This window comes from Bos mutus, chromosome 12 (assembly GCF_027580195.1).
Source record: "Bos mutus isolate GX-2022 chromosome 12, NWIPB_WYAK_1.1, whole genome shotgun sequence".
Lineage (NCBI taxonomy): Eukaryota > Metazoa > Chordata > Mammalia > Artiodactyla > Bovidae > Bos > Bos mutus.
Genome location: NC_091628.1, coordinates 78,156,093 through 78,177,482, shown reverse-complemented (window position 1 = coordinate 78,177,482; position 21,390 = coordinate 78,156,093). Strand labels below are relative to the sequence as shown.

Genomic DNA, 21,390 nt, shown 5'->3' with positions numbered 1-21,390 from the left:
TTCATGTTATTCTCTAATTTCTCCAAGCTACTTAAAATTGAGAGTGTTCTGCATATGTGTTTGTAGGTAGAATAGCAGTAGTTTTGCTAAAATGTAATTTTGTTGCTAAAATGTAATTTTGTTGCCTTAATAACTTATATTTATCCTGCACTGCAGTAGCTGGAGTGAAGGCTAAGCTGCTGTAACCAAGACGTGTTCCTAAACCGTGTGAACCACTTTCCCTGGTGGCTCAGATGGTAATTCCTAAACCGTGTGAACCACTGTTTCCCTGGTGGCTCAGATGGTAAAAGAACCCACCTGCAATGCAGGAGACCCAGGTTCGATCCCTGGGTCGGGAACATACCCTGGAGAAGGAAATGGCAGCCCACTCCAGTATTCTTGCCTGGAGAATCTCATGGACTGAGGAGCCTGCTGGGCTACAGTCCATGGGGTCTCCAAGAGTTGGACACAACTGAGCGACAGACACTTGTACTTTCAAGTAAGCTGAGACACCACGTCTTCCTCAGCAGTCAGGCCAGTCTGGGCTCGTGAGGCAGGTGAGCACCTTGAGGTCATGCAAGGTCCAGGTTCAGCCATCCCCTGGGTACTGTACCTCTTCAGCTGTCTATACTGGTCATGGCTGTATCTGCAGTTGAACCTCCTCAAAGAGGAAAGAACCATAGTCCTGGGTGAGCAGGATGTCTTATGTTAAAGGTGACTAGAGGAATCACACCCTGTTCCCATCCTGTTGAACTGAACTGACCATATTCAGTGTATACTCAATATACTCAGAAATGTAATCTCTACCTGGACTGTGTATCCAGAAGGAGGAAAAATAGATATTCAGAACTATTAATTCAGTTCAGTTCGGTTCAGTTGCTCAGTCGTGTCTGACTCTTTGCGACCCCATGAATCGCAGCTTGCCAGGCCTCCCTGTCCATCACCAGCTCCCAGAGTTCACCCAAACTTAGGTGCACTGAGTTGGTGATGTCATCCAGCCATCTCATCCTCTGTCGTCCCCTTCTCCTCCTGCCCCCAACCCCTCCCAGCATCAGAGTCTTTTCCAGTGAGTCAATTCTTTGCATGAGGTGGCCAAAGTACTGGAGTTTCAGCCTCAGCATCAGTGCTTCCAGTGAACACCCAGGACTGGTCTCCTTTAGGATGGACTGGTTGGATCTCCTTGCAGTCCAAGGGACTCTCAAGAGTCTTCTCCAACACCACAGTTCAAAAGCATCAATTCTTCGGCGCTCAGCTTTCTTCACAGTCCAACTCTCACATCCATACATGACTACTGGAAAAACCATGGCCTTGACTAGACAGACCTTTGTTGGCAAAGTCATGTCTCTGCTTTTTAATACACTATCTAGGTTGGTTATAACTTTCCTTCCAAGGAGTAAGCGTCTTTTAATTTCATGGCTGCAGTCACCATCTGCAGTGATTTTGGAGCCCAAAAAAATAAAGTCTGACACTGTTTCCACTGTTTCCCCATCTATTTCCCATGAAGTGATGGGACCAGATGCCATGATCTTAGTTTTCTGAATGTTGAGCTTTAAGCCAACTTTTTCACTCTCCTCTTTCACTTTCATCAAGAGGCTTTTTAGTTCCTCTTCACTTTATGCCATTAGTAGACGACTTAAATATGTTTGCAAAAAGCCTGTTTACTCAGTCCAAATGCTAATTAAGATGTGTGTATGCTCAGTTTGTACTTGACTGTGACCTCCATGGACTGTAGCCCATCAGACTCCTCTGTTAATGGGATTCTCCCGGCAAGAATACTGGAGTGGGTTGCCATTTCCTTCTCCAGGGGATCTTCCTGACCCAGGGATTGAACCCATGTCTTGTGAGTCTCCTGTATTGGCAGGCAGATTCTTTACTACTGAGCCCCTGGGAAGCCCCATACCAATAAAGATAGAAGTCTGGGGAAAAAAAAAAAAAAGACTAAAAACCAAACACCATTATTATGCCATAAGTACAGTATTTACAGGACAATTTGAGATTATATCCTTTTTTCCCTCTAAACCCTGTAACCAAGGTAGATCCTTTATAAGGGAAGAAGCAAGTTTCAAGATGTTATTATAACCGACTTTACCAAATTCATCCATCTAATTGGAACACATTGTGACCTGAACCCAAATCTTCTAATTCAGAATTCAGGGTGCTCTTCTACCTATAAAAAAAAGGTTACCCGTTTAAGACAAACAACAACATAGCAAATTTATTATTTTTCAAAGCAAGTTGGGATACCTGTAACTTATTTAGCCTGGCGACCATCCTATACATTTTCTGTAAATTTATATTTCAACTTATCTTTCACTTTCTCTACATTTGCTGTTAAAACTGCTATAGAGCTTTTTATTTCATTTATTCTATTTGATTCATTTTTGTAGATTTAAGTTATCTGGTGTAATTCTTTTCGTCTGTTTTTTGTAATATCTTGATCACAGTTACTTTGAAGTCTGTATCAAACAATCCTGGTATCTAGGTTACCTGTGGGTTTGTTGTCTGTTTCTTGGTATGACTAGTAAACTTTGAGTGAATGCTGGACATTATGTATAAAAAATTGTAGATGTTGTGAGTCCTCCTCTGGAGAGGTTTCCAGAATGTATTCTGGCGGGAAGCAGAGGGGAAGGTCACCTCACTTTAACCAGGACTGAGTGGGTTCAGAGCTGGTTTGCACTTTGTCAGACTCCATCTCTTAGTTTTCCTCCATCCCTAAAAAGTAGTTTTCCACAGGTACCAAGTGGGATATTTCTTCTTTTGAATTTTGTTCTGTTTTTAGCCACTTTATGCTTGGAAAGTTAGCCTCTTGCCCTAAACATCTTCCTAAGCAAATAATCTTGAGTAAAGAGTCAGTGCTGTGTTGCTATAAGCTACTTAGAGCTGGAGGCAGAAGTCTCTCTGTACTTCTTTTTTCCAAAACAGTTCAATATAATCAAAATAATCATTGTCGTCGTGTCTCTTCAGATGATTTAGACATTCTGCCTGTCTAAACTGAGGTTCCTTGATCTTTTAAATAACTTGTGGGAATGGAGTATTACTCAGCCAAAAAAGGAACACATTTGAGTCAGTTCTAATAAGGTAGATGAACCTAGAGTCTATTATACAGAGTGAAGTAAGTCAGAAAGAGAAAGATAAATATTATGTACTAACATATGTATGGAATCTAGATGACACTGATGAATTTATTTGCAAGGCAGCAATGGAGAAACAGACATAGAGAATAGACTTATGGACATGGGGAGAGGGAAGGAGAGGGTGAGATGTGTGGAGAGAGTAACATGGAAACTCACATTACCATCTGTAAAATAGCCAACAAGAATTTGCTGTATGTCTCAGGGAACTCAGACAGGTGCTGTGTATCAACCTAGGGTGGGATGGGGCGGGAGATGGGAGGGAGGGGACATATGTACACCTATGGCTGATTCATGTTGATGTCTGATAGAAAACAACAAAATTCTGTAATTATCCTTCAATTAAAAAATTAAAAAATTGTGGGAAAAGACAGGTGGTTTTTATTCACTGAATAATTCTTCATTCTTGTTTTAAAAAGATCCATAAAAAAGAGCGTGTCCTCTGCCCAGGATTAACCTCCTGTGGATAATTGTTTTCATCATTTAAGATTTTGCAGTTTCCAGAATGTTTTTTTGTCTATCATATTCATCTCATAGATACTATGTGCCTTTTATATCTCTATTTTACATATGAGGAAGCCAAGAAACACGCTAAGTCAGTGCCTAAAATCACAGGCCGATTATTGACAGGAGTGATTAAAATCAGGCTCCCAGACCAGTAGTCCTGTCCTATCCACTGTCGTGAGCTTCATCCATCATAATATGTGAAGTATTTCTTAGAGGCTGTACCCGCACTCCTAAGTTTAACTTTACAATATTGCTGGGTTTCATTACCTGTTAATAACTTCTTATTCAGGCTATTTCCAGTGGTCGCGGGAGTTAATACAAACTCTGAGTTGCAGCCCTACATGCACGTGAGCAGGTGTACAGGCTACAGATACCCTCTGCCTGCCTCTTTACTCCCAGTAGGAAGGAACTGCGGTAACCTAATCCCTGCGGTCAGAGTGCTGCAGCACACACTCTCCCAAGCCTTCTGGGGCAGTTGTCTGAGGCTAAAAATGGCCTTTGCACCCAGACAAGGTGACATGGAAAGCATGTGGCCTCCGTCTCACAGGACGTCAGAGCTGGGGAGGCTTAAATAACGCTTGGCATCCGAGTGAAAAGTTATCACTTGGCCCAAATCGCCTTCACTCATTTGCAGGAGGAGTTGAAACCTTCCCGCTGGCTCTCGCTCTGGGCACGAGACGCCCACATGGAATATGCCTACTTACTTTCTCCGACCCCTTATTTATGGGCGTCCCAGCCTCGCTGCTGAATCTCAGAGGCTGTGCAGACGCAGCTGTCAGGCTTAGACCTGCTGCCAGCGCGTACAGTAGTCAACTGCCGAGCTTGGGCGCTCGCCTTTCAGGCACCATCAGAGGGTCTCAGCAGCAAAGACAAAGTTGTGGATGATCCTTTTTAACCTTCTAGAAACTCAGCTAACTCGTGTACATAGGTATGTCCAGACTTCACGTTTAATACATGTTGACTTGCTGGCGGACAGGTGTTGTAAAGACCGCGTCCCTTTAATGGAAGAGAAACTAAATTGGGAACAAACCGGGTGACCACTTTCGCTATTGTTCAGCCCTGCGACCTCAGGGCCGTAATATAACCTTTGATTTTCCTCCTTTGTAAACTGTAAGGAAAACAATCTGTCTCCTAATTTACTGAGGCATAGTTTAAAGAAAGATGTGGTGGCTGTGACATGTGTTTTAGGAGCCAGGTGTAGGAAAGGAGTGAATATTAATTCATGGTAGTACAGTGATTATTAAAGGATTCAAAAACTGATGCTTAAAACATCAAATCGTTGTTTTCCAAAGTTGGAACTACAACTTACTTAAGCTCATTCATTCACAAGATATGCTTTGTTTGAGAGGCATACAAAGCTTGAATTCCTTTCCTTTTAAATATCTTTGCTGAGATGGTATGGGTTTTTTTTTTTTTTTTTTTTAAAGAAGCTACTCAAAAAAGAAAGTGTTTGGTGGTTGGGCTATTTGACCTTGGGTACAGGCTGATGGCCATGGGTGACAGCTTCTTTGCATCTGTGCTATGTAGGGAGGTTCGTTTTGGATTAATGCTATGGCGTTCACTACACTGAGTGGAACCGTTTCTCTCCCAATGTTTTAATCACCTCTTAAGTTTTAGGATTGCTCTCTGACTAGTTAGTATGAAGATGATGGCTTTCTTTGTGATAGCTGAGGTGGCTCTGGTGAAGAATGTTTTCTTCTTCCAAGAACTTCTAAAATTTCTGACTCTGAATTTTAGTTGGTACTAGATAGATTGTGTTTTAATGGTCTTTTTAAAAATCATAATTTTTAATCAGATATTTTAATATAATTTTCTCTACTGTATTTGGTGTTAAATTTTATTCGGTAACTATGAGAGCACATTTTGAATTAATTATTACCATTTGATATCTTAATGTATTATTTGTCTAGTTTTCAAGAAATGATCAAGAAAGCATCAGTATATCGCCATCCATTAGCTAATCACTTAATGGATCCAGAAGTTCAAAAAGGTAAATTATTTTTTGTTTCTTTATGTAATTTGACCAATTCTAAGAAGACAAAGCAACTAACAATGTACATGCCAACCTTTACGGCGTTCACTGATGTCCTAAAGAGAGCTGGGGCTTTTTATCAATTGCATATACACGTGTGCTTGTGTTTGCTAACCTGTAACTATCTCTAACAATGTTTATTGTCTCCTGCTATACCTGATGATACGTTAGAGATAATTCTGACAGGTAATAAATCAAGTATATAGACTTGCTAGGTATTAATAGAGTTTTTTTTTTTAATCTGCAAAAGTGGAATAAAAATTTTCCCCAGATGCTACATGCTAAATACATGATTGTGATTTCTTAGTTATTTCTTTTCAGATAGGAAGATTGCAAGAGAGATAAAAATAGTCTTATGGTTTTTACAATTGCTTCCATGAAAGTTGATTTTAGACTGTAAAATTTGTCTAGCCTGTGTGTATGGTCCTTCTGGTGTATTAATTAGAGGCAAACACAGTGTAATTTGACCTCTTTTGACCTCTTGTGGTAAGGAGAATTTAAGGTCAAATTCCATTACCAGTGGAGTTATTTGGATTTGAGCCACTGTTTTTTTTAATATCATCCTAAATATCAAGAATGACTTTTCATAGACTCTGTAATATATAACTGTTCCCATTGCCTTGAGATAAAAAGTGCAGATAGGGACTTCCCTGGTGGTCCGGTGTTAAGACTCCGCACTATCAATGCAGGGCCCCAGGTTCGATCCCTGGTCAGGGAACTAGATCCCACGTGCTGCCACTAAAGATGCCACATGCCGCAGCTAGAAGCTCCTGCCCGCTGCAACTAAAGACCCTGCATGCTGCAATGAGAATCGAAGATCCTGCATGCAGCAACTGAGACCCAGTGCAGTCAGAAATAAATAAAAATTAAAACGTGCAGACATATGCTCTTGTCATAGACTAGAAGGATTACTACCATATTTTTGTAGAACAGTTGTACAAACTTAATTGTCTAGATTTCTTTCTCTCTCTGTTTTATCTGCACACTTTGGATATTTTCTAACGACTGTAGTCCTGTTTTTTTTCCTCCCTTTTTTTAGGCGTACCAGGTGGCCTCTGCCTGGGTGAGCATCGTTAGGCCAAGAGAGCTGGGTGTATGCCCAGTGTTGGCAGCCTACATGGCTTAAACGTGAATGGTTTAACTGTAGTAATTTTCGCAAATCTAAACACTTAAAGTCATAATCACTTTAGAGAATCCAACCATTTAGATGATTTGAATGAAGATGCGATTTCTCTGCAGTTTAGGAATAAAATCTCATCACTGTCATTACCATTAGTACAAAGCCTGGTTTCCACTGTGCATATGGTAATTTGGCGAATTACAAAAGATATGGAAGAAGTTCAAGGTAAGGTGCAGACAGAACTATTATGAAAGTATTTTACAACGTGAACAAACACAGCCCATAATAATCATCCACGTAGCCGACTGAAGCTTTCAAAATACATTCACAGGCATGGTGCTGAGGGGATTAAGAGTGTGCGGAGGGGGCAGAGTCACATGGCGTTTTGTTGGAAAAGCTTTCAGTAACCAGTAGAACACTCAGTTCTCAAGTACTGAAGGGTATTGGCTCTTCCCGATCTAGCTCTTCTGTACTTGGTTATCTTGTGCTTGGAAAGGATGGAGCAAGCCCATAGCCCAGTGCTTCTAACTCAACACTGGCCTGAATATCCAAGAATTATAGGGTAACACTTGTTATGCACAAAGTTAGGACTATAGTGAATGCTGAAAATTCCTCTGTCTTTGGTTTCTAAGGAGACGTGGTTTTGATCCCTGGGTCAGGAAAATCCCCCAGAGAAAGAAATGGTAACCGACCTGGGAAATCCCATGGACAGAGGAGCCTGGTGAATTGCAGTCCATGGGGTCACAAGGGTCAGACATGACTTAGTGACTGAACAACAATGAACGGTTTCTAACGCTGCATTATAATCTAAACCGTCTAAAACCACATCCACGTCAACTGTGCCAAATCTCAGGTTGCCTACCCTTGTCAACAGCTGCTCTCCAGCTGTTAGCACAAGTAGCCACGTGCTATAAAGGCTGCTCTCAGGGTGCTCAGCCTTGGATCAGGTCCATCCTAACCCAAGGCTCCGTGATGCCTGCTCACAGTGACTCCCAAACCTGGCCGTCCAGCTGCCTGCCTGATGGCCTCTGTTCTGCCTTGCGTTGGTTTGGTCCCTTCAAGAGGCGGGTGCCAGGATGGGACTAAACGCGCCCGAGATCTACAGGGGGATGTTTGCGGAGAGACATCCCGGGTGGCACTGGTGGTAACGAATCCCACCTGCCAAGGCAGGAGACAGGAGGTGTGGGTTCATTCCCCAGGTTGGAAAGATCCCCTGGAGAAGGAAATGGCCACCCACTCCAGTATTCTTGCTTTGAGAATCCCACCAACAGAGGAGCCTGGCTGGCTATAGTCACGGGGTGGCAAAGAGTTGGACACAGCTGAGCGCAGTTCCCATCATAAGCAATACTGCCTTAATATAGGAAGAAGAAATTTTGAGTAATTCTATTGCTGTTTAAGAAACATACCAAACTGTAGTCTGAGTTAACGTTAATATACTAATTGGAGTACCAGAGTACACAAAGTTACTAATGGGAGAATCATCTATCAACACATTTTACATGTTTAAAAAGTAATCTGGATAAATATCTGCTAGATAAGACTGTAATCAACGTTTCACATATTGAATAATAACCCTTAAACATGGTAATCTGCCTCAGATAGCTTCAAAACTCAGGGTTGAATGTCAAGTTTGAACATCACTTGTTTCCCTCCAGGGAGGAGTCTACCACTGCCTCGGGAGCCCACAAAGTCACACGTGGCTCCTAGACCCAAGGCTTGCTGCCTCACTGCAGACTCGTGCGTCTTTTGTCTAGATGATTACGGCTTCCGATTCGCTTCTAATGTAGCCTCCGCTGCTACCACCAGAAGGAAATTCTCAAATATCAAATTCGACGGGGTAATTCTTGTCCTCATGATAGTCATTGGCTCCTGCTCACCCTGTAGAAGAAAGGTCAGCACTGCCCTAGGGTCATTCCCGCCTGCCTCTTCCGGCTCGTTTTCGACACCAGCCTGTACACCAGCTCGCGGTCCTCCCGGTTCGCCAAGCCTGCCTCCACGCCCCGGCGGGGGCTGCGTCTGTCTCTCCTGACCTCCCGTCCTCCCTTCCCTGCCTGGCAGCCCTCATCTTCCCTCTGCCGCAACTCAGATGTCTCCTCCTGAGGATGCTTCTCCTGATTCAGCCAAGCAGTGGGGCTTCCCATTGCTCGTCTGAAGTATTTCTTTTATCCCACATTGGTACTATTCCAGCAGCCGGCTCTGAGTACAACTAAATTTGGTTCTTTTTTATTTTTTAACCCCTGACTTGCAACCCGAGCAGTCTCAGTAAAAAGTGAATTTTATTTCTTTGGCAAATGTATTGATAGTTATCATTTGAGCCACTTAATGAAAGTTACAGCCTCTTGAATAACACAGGGAGTTCAGCCCGGTGCTCTGTGATGACCCAGCTGGGTGGGATGTAGGGTGGGAGGGAGGCTCAAGAGGGAGGGGACATATATGTGTATATACACACGTGTGTGCTAAGGTCCTCAGTTGTGTCCGACTCTTTGTGACCCAATGAACTGTAGCCTGCCAGACTCCTCTGTCCATGGGATTCTCCAGGCAAGAATTGGAGTGGGTTGCCATTCTCTTCTCCAGGGGATTTTCCCGACCCAGGGATTGAACCCACATCTCTTAGGTCTCTTGCATTGGCAGGAGGGTTCTTTACCACTAGCGCCACCTGGGAAGCCCCCCCACCCACCACACACACACACACACATACATATAAAGGTTTACACACACACACACACACACACACACATATATACTTACAACTGATTCACATTGCTGTACAGCAAAAACTAACACAGCATTGTAAAGTAATTATCCTCCAATTAAAAAATACATTCTGGCAAAAAAATTATAGCCTCTATATATTCTTGAAACTAAGCAGACGTCCAGACAAAAAAATAAAAAAAACATTTGTGAAAACAGCATAAGGGAATCAGGTTTAACATAAGGGCCTGAGAACTTGACATTGCTAAGCCTTTCAGAATTCTAGTTTTCAGGTTTGCCTGTGACCATTCACTAATCTGAAAATATCTTTAACATCTTTAAAAAAAAACTCTCTAGGTATTTCTAAGAAGCACATGACATTCATCTTTGAACAGAAGATTCTATTGAATGACAGTCTCTTTCATTTAGTTGAAGGGTTTTTACTTTAAATTTTGCTGACAGGTCTTCATGACAGCCCTCAAATGGAAGCTTAAATTCACTTGTCATAGCTGTTAAAGAATTTTCTTTCCCATGTATTTCTGTGATCTGACCCTTCCATCTATTATTGCTGTTATTGACTTTAAAAGTATAAAAGAGAAGAATGCAGACAGAACCTGTGTTTTTGAAGGCTTGTTGCAATCCAGCCTTGAAAGTCAATTCACTGTTGGATTTTCCTCTTAAGAAAATCATCATTGTAACATGGCAGAATCTTGCTAATTTTTACTTTGTAACTGAAATCACTTTAGTTCTCTAGAGGACAAGAGCACCTGGTAGATATTATTCACAATCAGCAAAGATTTAATAGCAGGAAAATGGTGTTAAGCCTTTATAGTATCAAAAGCATTAAGACAGATAAGCCTAAAATTGCAACATAATTGTTACGGTTTCTTGATTATGTTTTATTTACAATTTGTTTTAATATTTGTTTCAATATCAAATTCATTAATAATAATACTCTTAAGATTAAGGTAGATAGCTTTATCTACAGGTATAGCACTTCCCTGGGGGCTCAGATGGTAAGGAATCCGCCTGCAATGTAGGAGACCTGGGTTCGATTCCTGTGTTGGGAAGATCCCCTGGAGAAGGAAATGGCAACCCACTCCACTATTCTTGCCTGGAGAATCCCATGGACAGAGTAGCCTGCTGGTCTACAGTCCATGGAGTTGCAAAGAGTTGGATGCGACTGAGCGACTAACACACACAGGTATAGATATCAGAAGTTTTCTACTTTTCATGTAGGGAAGCCAAAATTCTACATATTGCATAACATTTCCTGGTTTTAGTTATTTGTCCTGGGGCTGAGTGCTAGATTACAAGGAAGGAATATGTGTAGAAAATTGTTCTTTGGAAGTGTAAATTAGAATTCCATTGTATGATAAGGCTATTAACTTTTGGAGAAAAGTGCTCTTCACATCTTTCCTAAAAACCAAAGAATATCCACGAATTCATTGACCTTCTCAAGATTCAGTCCCATAATCAACAAATAGCCAAACATACTCTTTGGGGACCTGTTGTTTGCATATTGTGTTTGGAGCATAGGTTTCCCCCTTTTGTTACAACAAGGCGATGTTAGGGACGCCCTGTAAAAGTGCAGCTTTTCTGTTAGATTGCTGCCCAGTGGCTCTTGGCATCAACCTTGAAATGGGTGGTGATATTGCTGAAACACTGAGTGCGTGCTAGTCCATGCTAAACTGATGCAGTCTTATCCGACTCTGCGACCCTGTGGACTGTAGCCCGCCAGGCTCCTCTGTCCATGAAATTCTCCAGGCAAGAACACTGGAGTGGGTTGTCATTTCCTTCTCCAGTGGATCTTCCCCACCCAGAGATAGAACCTGTGTCTCTTATGTCTCCTGCTTTGGCAGGTAGGTTCTTTACCACTAGTGCCACTTGGGAATCTCCTGTCTTTTAATTTAAATAAATAATTGTTCTTAAGTTATTAACCCTGGGGGTTCCCTGGTGGTCCAGTGTTTAAGGCTTGGTGATTTCACTGCCACGGGCTGGGTTCAATCCCTTGTCAGGAAACTAAAACCCTGCAAGTCTCAAGGTGAGGCCAAAAAAAATTTTTTTTAACCTCAAAATCTTTAATGCTAAAAAACAGTAAAGTCTTTTTTTTTTTTTTTTTTAAATTTATTTGGCTAGGCCATGTCCAAGTCGCTGCTTGTGAGACCTAGCTCCCTGACCAGGGATGGAACCCAGGCTAGGGATCAAACTCCTGCACTAGGAGCCCAGAATCGGAACCACTGGACCACCAGGGAAGTCCCTGAAGTTTTAAGCTGGATGTAATTGTGTGTGTGTATTTGCTCTTAAAATCCCATGTATTACATCTGGACAAATAATTTTAAGTACCCAAATTCAGTATATTTTGATTTCCTGCTATCAATTAAGGAATACTTTTTATGAGTGTCCCTTTCTATGGAAATGACTGATATTTATATAGTCTTTAAATTCCAAGGAGAATGCTATTATAAAACACTGTCAGTTAAATTTTCTTCAGCCTGACAGTGTTTGCTATAGGATATGTGATCAGCCTAGGTGCATAACTCATTTCAAATGACCGTGTGCAATCATAGAATTGTGTTCTTTTAGGGTGTATGTGCAATTAATCCCTGGGTAAAGGATCTGCCTGCAATGCAGGAGACCCAAGAGTCTTGGGTTCAATCCCTGGGTTGGGAAGATCCTTGGAGAGGAAATGGCAACCCACTGCAGTATTTCTGCCTGGGAAATCCCATGGACAGAGGAGCCTGGCGGGCTACATATAGTTCATGGGTCACAAAGGGTCAGACACGACTGAACACCTAAACAACCACCACCACCACAACATGCGATTAATAGTGGTTGTTGTTTCATGAAATTTTTTGGAAATTTCATGAAATTCCAATCTCTTGGAAGATCCTTTAATTTGGGGGGTGTAAGTCATTTTAAAAATTACATAATATATTTACATATGTATTTTAAATCTCCGTTCCTTATAGAAGTAAAAATGTCATTCTTGAAAAAAAAAGACTAGCTCTATTTATTTACATTTGTTATTGCACTGTAGTTGTTAGGACAGCAGCACTGATCTGGTCAACTAAGCTTTCTTTTAGGAAAGCGCAAAGTCAGAGATGTCGGTATGGTAGCGGTAAATACTCACCGGCAAAGTTTTTATATCAAAGGCTGGAATCTTAGCGGTGCTCCTGCGATTTCGTGTGCTCTAAGGTCTATTAATCCCCGATACCTTAGGTGACTTGTCAAAGAAGTGCTGCATTTATAAGGAGTTCGCAAGGAGGCCCAAGCGGGCACATTCAACTAAAGGTCAAGGAAGCAATTAAAGTTCTCAGCTTTCCCCTAAAGAACTTCCGCAGCCCTCTGCTGTCCCCCCAGCCTCCCATCTTAGCAAGGCAAGTGAATCTAGCAAAATGAAAGTTAAAGTTCAAAGGCAACGTTATTACCAATATTACTGGCTTCCTGGAGCTCTTCCTGAATGTGAGAGCCTGCTGTTGTTTCAGGAGAAATACAGTGAAATATGTTAGAAGAGGTGTCTCTTGCTTAGGACTCTCCATTTTTCACCGGTTCGTTTTCTCTGCATCTCTGCCAAGGTCAGTGTGAGGGCTGGTGGAGGGGGTTGTGGGGGTGGCCCCCCACTGTGGAATGCGGTGAGGTTAGAGTCCTTTGGAGAACGCTTGGTTCTGTCTGGGTCTGTTCAGGGATCACAGAATTTAGGACAGGAAATCGTCTTGGCTCAAGTTCCTGCTGGATTGTGGCCCCTGAGGGAATCTTCCAACAGGGACAAACTTCATCTTCTTGCCACTGTGCTCCCAGAATGCTACGGAATGATGTTCCTGGAGCTCACAGGACAGAGTTTGGCAACTATTGGGTGGTTTATTTAGAACAAACTTTCTGTTTGTTCTAGTTTTTCAATAAGATGTTATGGAAAAACCTTTTGGCCAATTCAGTACGTCTTCTCTTAGGACTCAAGAACTTAGGGCAACCTCTCTCTCAGCCCTGTTTTTGCCTCAATGCATGGAGAAGCTGCAAAATCTCCTGGGGCCTTGAGTCCAGAAATTTTAAGACTGGTGCCAAACTCCTCATTTTTTTTTTTAAACCTTTGCACATTCCCCTTTCCTAAAATTTTGGGACTTGTTTTAATGATAAAAGTTTGCTCGTTTTTGAGGGAAATTGCTTCCTTACTTTTAGGAAGAATAGATTTAAAAATTGCTGGTGTCAGATTTTGGTTTAGAGTTAGGGAGAATTGTGAATCATCAAATTTTCTAATTGCAGAATGGGCCGCTTGTGAAGGAACAACTTCACCCTCAATGGAAATATTCAAAGAGGCTGAACAAGCTGGGCATGTTGTTCATCCCCAGAGGAACTTGAGTTTCCTGGATGAGGTGCAAGCTGAGACCAGGAGGCAGCCGCGGTGTTTTCCATCTGACGTTCAAGGATCAGATGACATTTGACTTTGGAGTGTCATATCTGTTTTGAAAGTATGAATGATGGCAAGGTTGCAAAGTGTGAAGGTTTTAACTTTTGAGATTTGGGAAATAAATTTCCCAAGAGAAACTTGTCTTCTTCTATGAAGACCAGAATGAGAAGTTTTTGTACTTCCTCCAAATTTCTAGGAAATGTTTTTGTTTTCTGTTTGTTTACTTACTTGTTTTTGGGTCTCAGGGCAGAGGTGTGAGCGAGTCATACCCTTCACGTCATGGTACATGGCATCATCTCAACAAGACCCCCTGTTGTATGTGTATCTGTCTGTATCTTGTTTCATTCATCCTTTTTACCCATTTCATACTTCCTTTCCTTTTCCAGCTTCTTCCTGACAACCTTTCTAGTGTGTTTGATGTAGGTCTTTGACAAATATTTTCACACATATCCACTTAAGGACTTGTGTAAAAATTTAGAAGAGGGAGCAGGATTGCTGGCTTGTAGGATATTTATATATAAATTAACAAAATACCATAAGATTGCTCTCCAGAAAGCAACATTTTGTATTCTTATCAGTGAAACTTATCCGATATTGTCAATGTTAAGATGTCATGAGTTGCCCCCAAACAATAATATACAAATAAGTAATAATAATATAATACAAGTGTAATTGATGGATGGTATCACATGTCTTTTGCTTGGATTAAGGCAGATCACAAAGGATCTGCTACGTTGAAATAACTGGAATTGCACTGTGAAGCTAATAAGAATAGTAGAAATCTTAGACTCTATCATCAGTCTTTCTTTTGTTCTAGATGAATAGATTGGTAGTCTTTATTTATTTATTTTTTGGTTGCTAGCCTTTAAAATATGTTGTTTTTTAAAAAGTCTTTCAATTGTTTATTTCACATAGCGTTGCAGAAAGGACTAGCAGTTGACTTCAACCTCAGTAAAAATCAGAAAGATGTTGTCCCAATGTGTGAAATGTCAGCTTCTGTTAAGAGCTGTTTTCAAATAGTTATACCTTACTACCATTATGTTGCAGCTAACGTCAATGACTGGTCAGAAGCAACTTAGATTAGGTGGAAATGCTGCATTTCCAGTAGATTCTTCTCCTTTACTGCTGCAACCACAACCACTGGCTTTTTCTTTTCCTTTCAGAGAGTGGAGAAGACGGCGATGACAGGACAGTGGTTGCAGAGATCATGCGGAGGTGTTTTGTTCCAGCGTTTGTAACAACCATCCCCTGGGAAGGGTTTCATTTCGCTGGCCATGAGATCCGCATCAATGAAGCCACGGATTGTTACGGCGCTGTTGTTTGGCCATCGGTATAATTTAAATTATTTTTCATCCAATTTTGTCTATTATTATATACCATTTGGAAAGAGAAGAGAGATTCCATAGTTCTATTTTGTGACCTCAAGCAACAGTAAAATTTAGAAATCAAGAAATTGGGAAAATGCTTCCACCAATTCTATTTCTGACTTGTAGGGTTAATAAAGACTGTTGTTTACACATTCAGTTTTTGGTTACTATAGGTCAGAAAAGTTTAGAATTGTACACATTTTTATTTCCCATTTAACTGGGCTTTATTTGAGTTAAATAATTAAAATGAAATCTGTATCAGTCTCAACATGCAGAATATTCTAAAAGGCCACACTCATTTATCAATTGTCCTACGAAGGCTGCAGCCCCCTCTACTGTCTGCCCTAATCTTGAACATATATTTCTTTAAAATGACTCTTATTATTAGAAAGTGAAACTGAAGTCGCTCAGTCGTGTCCAACTCTTTGCGACCCTGTGGACTGTAGCCTACCAGGCTCCTCCATCCATGGGATTCTCCAGGCAAGAACACTGGAGTGGGTTGCCATTTCCTTCATCAGGGGATCTTCCCGAACTACGGATCGAACCCAAGTCTCCTGAATTGCAGGCAGATGCTTTACCCTCTGAGCCACCAGGGAAGCCCTATTAGAAGTTGCTTCCTTTAAAGATAATCAAGCCTAAGTAACTGAACTCTATATTCTTAGTTTTCTTCTCTCCTCAATAATCCCCAAAGACTTTTTCTATCCTAAATGTTGAACCTATTGGAGAATGTACTTCTGTGGATAATTTTCTGTAGAGATGTGTATATACACACACATACACTCACATGTGCATGCCTGCTCAGTCGCTCAGTTGTATCTGACTGTCTGCGACCCCGTGGACTGTAGCCCACCAGGCTTCTCTGTCCATGGGATTTCCAAGGCAAGAATACTGGAGTGAGTTACCATTTCCTCCTCCAAGGGATCTTCCCAATCCAGGGATCAAACCCGCATCTCCTATGTCTCCTGCATTGGCAGGCAGATTCTTTACCACTGTGCCACCTGGGAAGCCCATTCTCACATGTGCTTATACATGTATTATAGCATTAGTGGGGTATTTGTCTAATGGAGTTTAATATTGCTTTCTGTGATTACTTACTAAGCACTGTTTTTTCTTTTTTTGCATTTTCATAGGCCCTTGTTCTGTGCTATTTTCTGGAAACTAACGTAAAGCAATATAACCTGGTCGACAAAAATGTGATTGAAATTGGAGCTGGAACGGGGCTCGTCTCCATTGTGGCGAGTTTACTTGGTAAGTAGCTGCTTTAGATCAAGTGGGATCAGAGAATCCAATGATCTGATAGCATTAGTTGCTTTTGGTATCCATTTGCTATGCCTGGAGAATTCCATGGACTGTATAGTCCATGAGGTCGCAAAGAGTTGGACACGACTGAGCAACTTTCACTTTCATTTTACTATAACCTGGGCCTATTTTTTTTATATATATATAAATGATAGTTTATTTTGAAATTCTCCTCCTGATAGAAAGTTGGTCCTAGTTTCTCATAATTGAGTCTTTTTACATATTTTTTTTTTTTGTGCATGTATTCCTCACCGCCCCCACCCCCCCCAATCCCCCCCACCCCACTTTTTTCCTTGGGCTTGTTTGCCTTCTTATTCCTGATATTAAGGAATATCTTTTAGTTTTTTCCTATTTTTATTTATTTATTTCTAGTTTTATTTTGAAAAATTTTATGTATTTTCAATTGAAGGATAATTGCTTTACAATACTGTGTTGGTTTCTGCTCTTCATCAACATGAATCAGGGCCTGTTTTCAACCCTTCAAACCCTTTCAAGCTTTGAATGGGCTTCATTAAGAAACTTAACGATGTTAAAGTCACCTAACTGGTTTCCTTCCGAATTTTCTGGGAAGCTGTATTAGTTCTTCTCCTGGGGTGTAGGTCACAAGTGCATTCTAGCCGGCATGTATATCCTGGCATTCTGGCTGCTGGAGGACGTGGGAAATATGAGGCATAGGCAGAGCCGACTGCTGCGGACTCTCTCTTCTTTATTTAAATTTCAGCCCATTTCAACGTCCCCGTGTACTTGGTATATTCCTTTTGGATTTTGAAGTCATTTTCTTTTATGAAAAAGCACCTGTTGGAATAGAGAAAGACTGTCAGGAGTCACGTCTGCTTCTAAGTTTAGGCGCGCGTCCTTGAATTTATTTTCTCAGTTATTTCCATTCTTCTTTTGCGATCGCCTGTTCTTTCACCAGCATCTTCTTTTCCAACTAAATGTGCGATGGTCTCTACGTGTGTTTGAGCCTGCTTCAATCTTTTCTGTTGTTGTTATCTATTTCACAGCCTTAATTTATCTGCCTTCTCTGATGTGCGCGGCCCAAATCCGTCTTGATTTTCTTGATCTTCAGAAGTGCACACCTGCCACTCTAAAATCTTGAGAGCAGTTCAAGATTTAGCAATTCACAACTTTCTAAAACACTGGAGAAATATAGGACCCATGAAACCCTCCCCAAATATTTTATTTTTATAAATTGCTCTGTCTTGACATTGCTTTGAAAGTCACCATCCCACTTAGTATGGCTAGTGTCAGAGGTCCTGTTGGATTTATACCTGAAAGCGTCCTCGTCTAAGAGCAGAATTTGTGTTTGGGGAAGTTGTCCATTCATTAAAAAGAATCAGTCCCTTTGGTGCTTGTATGACTTGATGCAAGCATCAGAAGAGGGAAGCTTTGTTTGGTCAGTGGTGGTGTTTACCTCTAGACACGAAGCTCTTCATAGTCAGCCCCAGCGCCTCAGTTCAGTCGCTCAGTCATGTCCGACTCTTTGCAACCCCATGGACTGCAGCACGCCAGGCCTCCCTGTCCATCACCAACTCCCGGAGTTTACTCAAACTCATGTTCATTGAGTTGGTGACACCATCCAACCATCTCATCCTCTTTCAACCCCTTCAGATAGTTTATATTCCTATGGGTGAAGGGCAGTGGAGGGAGGAGTCATTCCTTATCTTGAGATTTTAAAAAGATTTGTTGAACTTGATAGACCTCCCACCCTATACACACACACTAGAATGCAGAGATTTTTATCTCTGTGATTCTACTAATTAAATGTTTATTTCCCTCCCGTTTTAATAGTTTTCAGAAATAGAGTCAATAGCCAGAGAAATTTGCCATCATGGGTGAGAAATGGGTTCTAAACTGGTCTGGGGTGAACTGGATTCCCCTCAGATCTGTTCTCTCATCCCTTACCCGAGCCTGTCCTTGTCTGATGTAGATTTCAGACAATTGTAGACTTATTTACACATTGTTTTCAGGTTCTCCTGCTGCCTAAAGTTCATGTTAGGGGACAGACTTTATTGAGTTTTGGTGTATAATTTTCTCCTGAAAAGGACTGCCAGTGTTCAGTTTTAACTGTGGGCTTCTTTGATGTTTTCATCCGAGCATTCTGTCCTGTGTGTGACCTTTGGCTGCATGAGCTGTCTGTGCAGGTTGTGTGTGCACGCGTGCTCAGTCGCTCAGTCCTTGCAACCCCATGGACTGCCGCCTGCCAGGCCCCTCTGTCCATGGGGTTTCCCAGGCAAACATACTGGAGTGGGCTGCCATTTCCTCCTCCAGGGGTCTTCCTGACCCAGGAATGGGATCTACGTCTCCTGCATTGGCAGGTGGATTCTTTATCTGCTGAGCCACCTGGGAAGCCCCAAATGCAGGTTGTAAGCGTCAGGCTTATAATGGGGTCAAGCTGAAACCACGGGCATGAACCTGGGTATCACGATACTTTCAGTGTAGTGACACTGAGAAGTCATCTCTCCTGCCTCCACTTCTCACACTCAAGCACTTCCTGGTCAATGATGGGGTGCTCAGTGTTACATATACTCATTTGGTCTCACATGACTGGAGCTCAGGTTTCTTTTAGGGAAGATCCCGTTTATCTTTCAACAGTGACATCTGATTGTTCCAATCCAATGAGGATACCAAAATCCTTTGAATTTCCCTGCCTTTTAATGTTTTAAGTAGATAAATAGAAAATAACAGCAAGAATAACAAAACAAAAGTGACCAAAAAAAAAAAAACCCAGGAGAACAGAAAAGTGCAACAGATGTAAAAGCATCAATACCTGGAGAACCTAATTGTGTGTAAGGGGAGGCGCGAGGCTACCTTAGCATCCATTCTGAAGGCATTTCCCTCTTGTGTGTACTGTCTTTGACATGGGGCCAGCCTTCGTGCCGAATTGCAAAGTGCATGGTGGCTCACAAACCGGTGGCTTCACCTCGTCCCATGAAGGTTTCTCTCCCTGCTGTCCTTTGTCTCCCAGGCGCACACGTGACTGCCACAGATTTACCCGAGTTACTTGGAAACCTGCAGTATAATATTTCTCGAAACACCAAAACGAAAGCTAAGCATCTGCCTCAGGTCAAAGAGCTCTCCTGGGGTGTAGCTCTAGACAAGAACTTCCCCAGGGCTTCCATCAACTTTGACTACATCCTGGCGGCCGACGTGGTCTATGCTCATCCATTTCTCGAAGAACTCCTCGTTACCTTCGACCATCTGTGCAAAGAAACCACCGTCATCCTCTGGGTCATGAAATTCAGGCTGGAGAAGGAAAATAAATTTGTGGATAGATTTGAGCAGTTGTTTGACCTGGAGGAGATTTCTAGTTTCCCTAGCCTGAATATTAAGTTGTATAAAGCGATGAAGAAAAATCAGAAGAGTGCATGTTATCCTCAAAGGAGGATGTGGAAAGCGAAGCCAATTTCTGGTAGATTATTGCTTTAGCAAAGACCCTAGATAATCTGATGTAGCACTGAATTTCAATGGGAAACACACACACACACACACACACACACACACGTGCGTGCGCCTCACCCCAGGCAGGGATGTTCCCAGATGTAGCATGTGGATCTAGAGAACCGCACAGCCATTGTGTGCTAATTGATTAGGACAAGGTCTGCTTTCCTTATCTTTTTATAGCACCATCTTTAATTATTATCATCTTAATACATGGTGCAGTCATTGTTAAGGTATAACTGTTGAACAATGGTTTTTAATGAACAATGGTTTTTAATAATGGTGTCTTTCACATAAGCTTACGTGATTCTCTCTTTAGAAATAAAGAAATGGACTCTAGTGAGCTCACAAATAAATCGGAAAAGATGAACATAGGGTGTGATGGTCGGTGTGAAATTACTGTGGCTTCGTTAGTGCCAGCTTACAGGTGGTCTGTCTTCTCTGCTCGGCAGGGTGGGTCTCCAACACAACCCCTGAAATCAATCAAGCTGGTGGATTTGAGGTTATGGGCAAGGACATTTCACAGTTCACTCTAGTAAATGAAAAATGAATGGAAGAACACGTAAAAACAGCTGAGATTTTGGGGGGAGTTATTGTTTTATTTTTAAGCCAAGTACAGATACTCTGTATCACAAGAACAGAAATAAATATAAAAGTTTGAGTTGAAGATACACATGAAAAGATTTCAGTCTCTAATCTCAAATAACCAGACATATGGCTGTTATTAACATTTAAAGCTTTTCTGATGAACATACAGAGACCTAGATATTTGAAATCCTATGTGCTTTCTTCCCACCCCACACCCCCTGCCAGGTCCTTAGAGATTAGAATAAAGTCTGAAGTAATTAGAGTCAGTGCAAGAAGAGCAAAATATTAGGGTTTTGTACCACGTAACAAGACTAGTGGTCATAACCCTTCTGGGTTCTCGGTGATGTTTGCTGGGCCAGCTCTGTGCCCTGGGAATGCTATCGTCCAGCCCTTTCTACTTCACTGGAAGTTCTCAGTCTATTCATGGTTGAGTAGAGCCAAAAAGCCACTTCCTAGGACTCTGACCTTAAGCCAGGATGCAAGTGTACTCCCGGTGGGTTTTTTTGGTATGTGAGGTTCATGGGGTCATCTCCAGAATTACCAGGATTTACGTGCCCTTTGTTTTCACAGCCTGTTAACATACAAGAAATCAACTAACTCTCAGGGGCCATTCTAAGAGGCTCTGTGAAATCAGTCTCTCCACCAAAAGGGGGCCTAGGCTGCCAGAGGTGTGGTCCCTTCCCCAAAGCCACACAGCTGCAGGGGGCCAGTGCTGGGCACTGGGGCTCAGGGTGGAGTCCAGAACCCCTGAGTTTTTTGGTTGTTGTTTTGTTTGTTTTCCATTACTCGGCCTTCATGTATTTAAAAAAGTCATTTTCACACTCTTTTGT

The 21,390-nt window shown here is 41.8% G+C and overlaps 1 protein-coding gene across 3 annotated transcripts; it reads left to right on the top strand.

The window, feature by feature from the left end:
- Nucleotides 1–4,218: 4,218 nt before the first annotated feature.
- Nucleotides 4,219–20,349, top strand: LOC102287829 (protein-lysine methyltransferase METTL21E). 3 transcript variants are annotated; one of them, XM_005901392.3, is made up of 5 exons: nt 4,219–4,545; nt 5,528–5,607; nt 15,029–15,195; nt 16,363–16,480; nt 19,500–20,349. In XM_005901392.3, the coding sequence occupies exons 1-5, from the start codon at nt 4,499–4,501 to the stop codon at nt 19,958–19,960; spliced, it is 873 nt and encodes a 290-aa protein (XP_005901454.2). In that variant the 5' UTR covers nt 4,219–4,498; the 3' UTR covers nt 19,961–20,349. The 3 variants fall into 3 exon arrangements, with proteins under 3 accessions (XP_005901454.2, XP_070236862.1, XP_070236861.1); XM_070380761.1 differs by lacking the exons at nt 4,219–4,545; nt 5,528–5,607 and adding exons at nt 9,228–13,038; nt 13,721–13,926; XM_070380760.1 differs by lacking the exons at nt 4,219–4,545; nt 5,528–5,607 and adding an exon at nt 9,228–13,926.
- The last annotated feature ends 1,041 nt before the right edge of the window (nt 20,350–21,390 follow it).

What these genes read in the sequence shown, in the direction of transcription:
- LOC102287829 (XM_005901392.3), top strand. Translation starts at nt 4,499, where the DNA reads ATGATCCTTTTTAACCTTCTAGAAACTCAGCTAACTCGTGTACATAG. An exon ending in CAGCTAACTCGTGTACATAG is followed by an intron (nt 4,546 to 5,527) that starts GTATGTCCAGAC and finishes TTATTTGTCTAG; the next exon opens with TTTTCAAGAAATGATCAAGA. An exon ending in GGATCCAGAAGTTCAAAAAG is followed by an intron (nt 5,608 to 15,028) that starts GTAAATTATTTT and finishes TTTTCCTTTCAG; the next exon opens with AGAGTGGAGAAGACGGCGAT.